The sequence below is a fragment of the Pogoniulus pusillus genome, chromosome 21 (assembly GCF_015220805.1).
Source record: "Pogoniulus pusillus isolate bPogPus1 chromosome 21, bPogPus1.pri, whole genome shotgun sequence".
In the NCBI taxonomy this organism is placed as follows: Eukaryota; Metazoa; Chordata; class Aves; order Piciformes; family Lybiidae; genus Pogoniulus; species Pogoniulus pusillus.
In genome coordinates, this window is record NC_087284.1 from 21,753,416 (window position 1) to 21,759,415 (window position 6,000).

General features: G+C 44.8%; 1 protein-coding gene across 4 annotated transcripts in view; it reads left to right on the forward strand.

Moving 5' to 3' along the window:
- TENT4A (terminal nucleotidyltransferase 4A) overlaps window positions 1-5,350 on the forward strand; it is a 57,911-nt gene extending 52,561 nt beyond the window's left edge. For 2 of the 4 annotated variants that reach the window (XM_064161225.1, XM_064161227.1), the window contains one exon: window positions 3,063-5,350. In XM_064161225.1, the coding sequence (XP_064017295.1) occupies window positions 3,063-3,242 (180 nt within the window). In that variant the 3' untranslated portion in view covers window positions 3,243-5,350. The remainder of the gene's footprint in view (window positions 1-3,062) is intronic. The other 2 variants (XM_064161226.1, XM_064161228.1) reach the window with 2 other exon arrangements.
- The last annotated feature ends 650 nt before the right edge of the window (window positions 5,351-6,000 follow it).

The window sequence follows — 6,000 nt, forward strand, 5'->3', positions numbered from 1 at the left end:
TCAGTGCCATGGTCTGGTTGATTGGCCAGGGCTGGGCACTAGGTTGGACTGGATGATTTTGGAGGTCTCTTCCAACCTGCTTGATTCTATGAATTCTAAGGTACTGTGCATTATAGATTGCCAGATATTTGTATGGACTGTCTTTTTGCTGGGATGTGTCCTGTGTGTGCCAACTGACTCAGCTTGACTAGACCCTGAATAACCTAAGCTGACTCTACAAAAGAAGGTTGTGTTAAATGACCTCCAGAGGTCTCCATATAAGCATCCAGCCTAGATGTTTGTGTGACTGTGTGAAGGTCTTTGGCCACCATGGTGGTTGCTTCCTGAGTGCTTTTTGAGTTGCAGGAAAGGCATTAATTCTAACTATAGTTTCTGTGAGCATAAGCAAGCCCACCACATGCAAACTTACCTAGATGTAGAAGTAATTTGGTTGTTGTTAGCATGGTTTACCAGTATCTTCCAGTGGCACAATCCAATTTGGATATTCATATGCATTTCCTTTGACTTCTTCACATATGCTGTAATTGATATCAGCTCATCTGGAGGGTGCTTTGGATCTGCTCAGTGCTCTAAATTAGAAGGCCAGGAGTTTCATTGATGTAAAGCTTTTTAAGGTTTGAATTTGATAGCTTTGTGCTAGAGAAGCTATTTCATCTTGTTCCTCCTTAGTGACAGGTGTGCAGATAGTGTCACAAAGGTGGCAAAGCTGCAATAAGAATTCTGTCTTCTGGTAGTGTTGTTTTGCCTCTCCCCTCTTGCTTTGGGATCTTGACTGCTGATAAGATCAGACAGGGTATTTTTGTGTGTCAGATTCTACTTTCTTTACCATGAGGTACTTAAAAGCATGCTCAGACTATGATGGTAGTCTCCACTGTCATCTGGCCTGCAGCTTAGGCTGTCTGAACTCTCAAATAGTAGTTTATCTTTGAACTGGTCACATTGATAGGTGTCAGGCTTGGTATTCAGTGTGAAAAAAGCCCAAAAGGAGGGGCCCAGAGCTGTAAGACTGCTACTGTAAGACAGACTTCATAAATTCGGGTTTGGGGCTTTTTTACCACCCTGCAGTTAACTTTTATTTCTCAGTTCTAGTCTTCACTGCTTTGTCTTCATGTGTGCTCAGAGCTTCTTCTGATTATAATTTGGCAGTAAAATCTTACAGAATTTTGCCTTCAATAACTGCTTTGGTTCTGTGTTGTAAGGGTGGTGTGGTCAGCTCATATTTCTTTCTTCTTGTTTGGAAAAACAGGTTAGCTGCAGATGTTTTGCATTCCTGATCAGTTGCCTCAAGTGTTAACTTTGTGATGCTTCTGTATAACCACATACAGCCTTTTAGTTCAGGTACAGGTAGAGAACTCAAGGAGGACAGTTAGGATAGGATAGTAGTAGTGCTACAGGCTGGGGACAGAGTGGCAGGAGAGCAGCCAGGAAGAAAGGGACCTGGGGGTAGCGGTAGATAGTAGCTGGACATGAGCCAGTGTGCCCAGGTGGCCAAGAGAGCCAATGGCATCCTGGCCTATATTGGGAGCAGTGTGGGCAGCAGGACAAGGGAGGTTATTCTTTCCCTATACTCAGCACTGGTCAGGCCACACCTTGAGTGCTGTGTCCAGTTCTGGGCTCCTCAATTCAAGAGAGATGTTGAGGTGCTGGAAGGTGTCCAGAGAAGGGTGACAAAGCTGGTGTGAGATCTGGAACACAAACCAGGAGAGGCTGAGGGAGCTGGGGGTGTGCACCCTGCAGAAGAGGAGGCTCAGGGCAGAGCTCATTGCTGTCTACAACTAACCTGAAGGGAGGTTGTAGCCAGGTGGGGTTGGTCTCTTCTGCCAGGCAGCCAGCAACAGAACAAGGGGACACAGTCTCAAGTTGTGCCAGGGCAGATCTAGGCTGGATGTTAGGAGGAAGTTGGCAGAGAGAGTGATTGGCATTGGAATGGGCTGCCCAGGGAGGTGGTGGAGTTGCTGTCCCTGGAGGTGTTGAAGCAAAGCCTGGATGAGGCACTTAGTGCCATGGTCTGGTTGATTGGCCAGGGCTGCAGCCCAAGACTAATGGACCTTTGGGCACAGATTAGCCAATCAGAATGGCATTTAGATGAGCTTGACCATGTTAGGTGAACCCATAGGCTTGCTTTACCCAAATTTAGGGAAAACATAGGCCTTGCATGAGGCAGGCACAAGCCAAGTGTATGCACCTTGTTTAGCACAGGTTGCAAACAGGAGCTAAACAAGTCTGAGCAAGCCAGGGTCCTTAGACTCAATGGCACCAGGTTCTTTGATCTCTTTCCCATGGTTGTTTCTCCCCAAAACAGAGAGAGAGAGAGCAGAAGAACATGTCTGGGCAAATCAGGACATGTATAAGCCTATTTTGGCTTGTTTAGGCCTACCACAACACCAAGTTACTGGAAATTCCATTCTACCCCACTCTGCTCCCCCTGCCCACACCAGTGTCACACTGTTGATGTTCCCAATCATTTAATCAGTCTGCTTTGGTTCAGATGTGAGGGTGTGGTGTAAGAGCTGTGTAAGCCTATGATTGGGCCAGTAGGATTTACAAGCTCCTTACAAGCCATAGCTAGTTTACCTCTAACTGAGCGAGGTTGTGGGCAGAGCACACGTGGGCTTTGTGCCAGCTCACACGATCTTACCTGTACGTTTATCCTCGATGCTTCTGAAGCTTGTGTTGGTCGTGCCCTTGCTAAGGCCTTTAAAAGAGACTCGACTGCCACAAGTAGTGTTTAATGTGGAAGGAGTCTGATTTTGTAAGGGTGATGTACAGTAAGTGTATTTCATTCTGAAATCCAAGGGCTTCTAAGGATGCTTTGAAATCTGCACCATTTCACTTGCAGGGCACTTGTCTTCAGAAAGCACACCTTAAGCTGTTGGTGCCGCGGACTTGCGCAGCTCAGATTAGGCAAGCACCCGAGGACCAGCTGCCTCAAGCAGTGTGCTGTGGGAATGGCTTGTATGCGAAGGAAATGCCAGTGGTGATAGATGTGTGCTCTGTCTCACTTGTCTGTGTGCCCAAACTGAGTGCTTATCTCGTGCTTTTGTGTTGTTGTTTTTTTTTAGCAGCACAGTGGAATGAAGTTTTCCATGAAAGGAACTCATAACCAAGGCAACAGCTACAGCCCTGTCAGCAGTGGAGGCATGAGGCAACCGGTTGGTAACCGAGGACACCACCAGTACAATCGTAATATATGGAGAAGGAAAAAACACAGGGACAGCTTGCCCATTAGTCTGAGCAGATAATGGCAGGTGCCAAAATGACCTTCCCTGCTCAGACAAACCGAGCGAGTGCCACTCGAGGGATGGAGACCAGCGTCCAGCACATCGTTTTATTGGTGTTGCCAAATATCTGCCGCTGACTTCTTTGCATGTTTCTTTGTGTGGTGGTTCAGTCCATCTTCAAGAAGTAGTTGTGCTTATCTGTGAAGCCTTATTAAATGTGGAAGTTTGTTTTCTGCCTTCCCACAACGGTTCATCCAGTGCCGAAGCAGCTCTGACAGTGGAACTGCAAGGACATTTACGAATGCTGTGGCGTTTTTGCTGTGGCTACATCTGTTCCTTTGTGGGTTCAGTTTCCTTTTGGTTTAGAAGTGAAAGAAACTTCAGCCCCCTGGAATTTTGGTTTGTTTTTTTTTTCTTCTTTGCAGCAAATCAAGTTGGGAATCCATAAATTTGCTGCTCTTCTGGGTTTGTTTTTTTGTGTTTCACAGCTCAGAATTGTTTTGCTCTGTAAATACTGGAAGTCTAATTTGTGCAATAACTTGGAGTTTTTAATTTAATTTCCTATTGTCACCTAAGTTATATTTAAGGGGAAGAGTTTTGGGTTCGTGGGTTTCTTTTTTTTTTTTTTTTTTTTTTTAATTTCCAGATCCTTTCCCAGGTTGCATTATCTAAGTTGGGTTCATAGTTTTGGCAGGTTGTCTGAGCAGTGTTACAAACATGATATTTGGTCATATTCGAGGCTTCTGGGTTGGCAGTGAGAGCGCCATCGGCTTTTGGTTTTAAGGAAGTACTAAGCTCCAAAGCGTTTTGACCCTGTGTTTTTTAAGCTCATTGTCTGGCCTCTATCAATTGTCTTGCTCTGACCGATGAGTTTTAATTTTATCCTTTTAACTAAACGATGAATTCAGCAGTTGTAGTACCAGAAGTAAAACTTCAAGGAGGGGGAGGAGGAAGAAGGTTGGTTCGAGCCCCGATGCGGAGCAGAGGTTGTGAATTCCACGCTTTGATCCATTTTTAGCGACGTAACCTGTTAACGTTTGGGTTCAAACAATGTTAGTCAATAGCGGTACCCGGCTTAAGGAATGTGGAGAAAGGAAATATGTTGATTCCATTAAGGAATCTGTATAGCAGTATGCATTAGTTCTGTTAAGAGCAAACCTATACAAAGTACTTCAGCTGCTCCAAGCATTACGGGAAGTATCTTTTAATGTCTTGCGGGAGAGCACAGCCCGGTGTGGTACGCGGTGTGAGTGGCTGGCACTTAATTTACAGATGCATACAGGTATACTATGCAAGTGTGTATTGCCATGACAAACACTGTCTTTAACTTTTTGGAATATGTACATCCTGCCTAACCCTGAGTTTTTACAGCACCACAGTTGTCCTGGGAGTAGGTCACATCTCATGCCCTCTGACTTCCTGTGTTTTTACTGAGAGTTCTTAAGCTGTATAGAAAATTACAGATCAGTTCTGTAAGTCCACTGGCGGAGAGAACTGAAGACTCCTGTTAACAGGACATCTATACTGTGTACAGAGGTAGAAGGTTTTAAAACTGATATCTGACTATTAAAATGAGGTGTTGAGCATGAAGCTTTTTAATATACTGTAAGCCTTCGGAGCAGAAGTAGTTCATGTTATTACTGAATCTGTCAAACACAAGCAGGTCCTTGAGGGGAGAGAGGGCAACATTCCAGAGTAGAGTAGTGCATATCTGTTTGCAAAACAAAAAGTTTGTCTTAAATGCTCCAGACTCATCACAATTGAAAAGTTTTAAACATGGTGAGCTGTTTCATCAATACTATCTAAGGGCTGTTACATGAGCCTGTACTGCTTAGTCTTCACACACTAGCAATATTGAGCATCACTACATTAAAGAGCCCTCAGGGGCTTCAGTTGGTGTCTTATACTAGCGTCCATTTTGAAGCAGAACTCATCTGAAAAGTGGTATCATGTAACACTTCAGTCATGGTGAACCAAATAAATTGGCCTGGCTATCACTGTGGTTATGTGCTACAGGTTTAAAAATGTTTGAATTTTTTGTGTGGACAACTACGTGGAAGCTAAAATTGACATATTTTTATGTAAAGTTTTCTATTCTTTGATTTTTAATAAACTTTGGAGACCAGTCACTCTTCTGTACATTTTTGTGGGGACTTTGGTGTTTGCCCTGTCAGGCCTTCCTGCCACAAGGTCTCTTCCAACCTGGCTGATTGTGTGATTCTGAGCTGCAGCACAGGAGCTTCCACCTCAGCACAAAGGGGAACTTCGTTACTGTAGGCGTCACAGAGCACTGGCACAGGCTGCCCAGAGAGGCTGTGGAGTCTCCTTCTCTGGAGCCTTTCAAGGCCTGTCTGGATGTGTTCCTCTGTGACCTGAGCTAGATTATGATCCTGCTCTGGCAGGGGGGTTGGACTCAACGATCTCTTTGGGTCCCTTCCAACCCCTGACATCCTGTGACCCTGTGACTGTAGTAGCACTTGACCTTCCCTCCTTGCTTGAGGAACAGTTTCAACATCTGCTTTAAACTGTTCATTCTGAAGACATTAAGAATGAGGTTGGAATGTGGATGTATGCCCTCCACAGCCATTTGTGACGTGTACAGAGAGAGTGATGAGCTTGGCTGTTGGTTTTGTAGTTGTGAGTTGGATCCCTTGATAATGAGACAGCAAAGGAGCTGGAAGTAGTTCTCATCAATATACTTAAAAGAGAAGGTGGACTAAGGGATCCCTTGGGATACCTTAACTTCCCATCAAGATTTTTAGTCCTTCCCTGTAGTTTC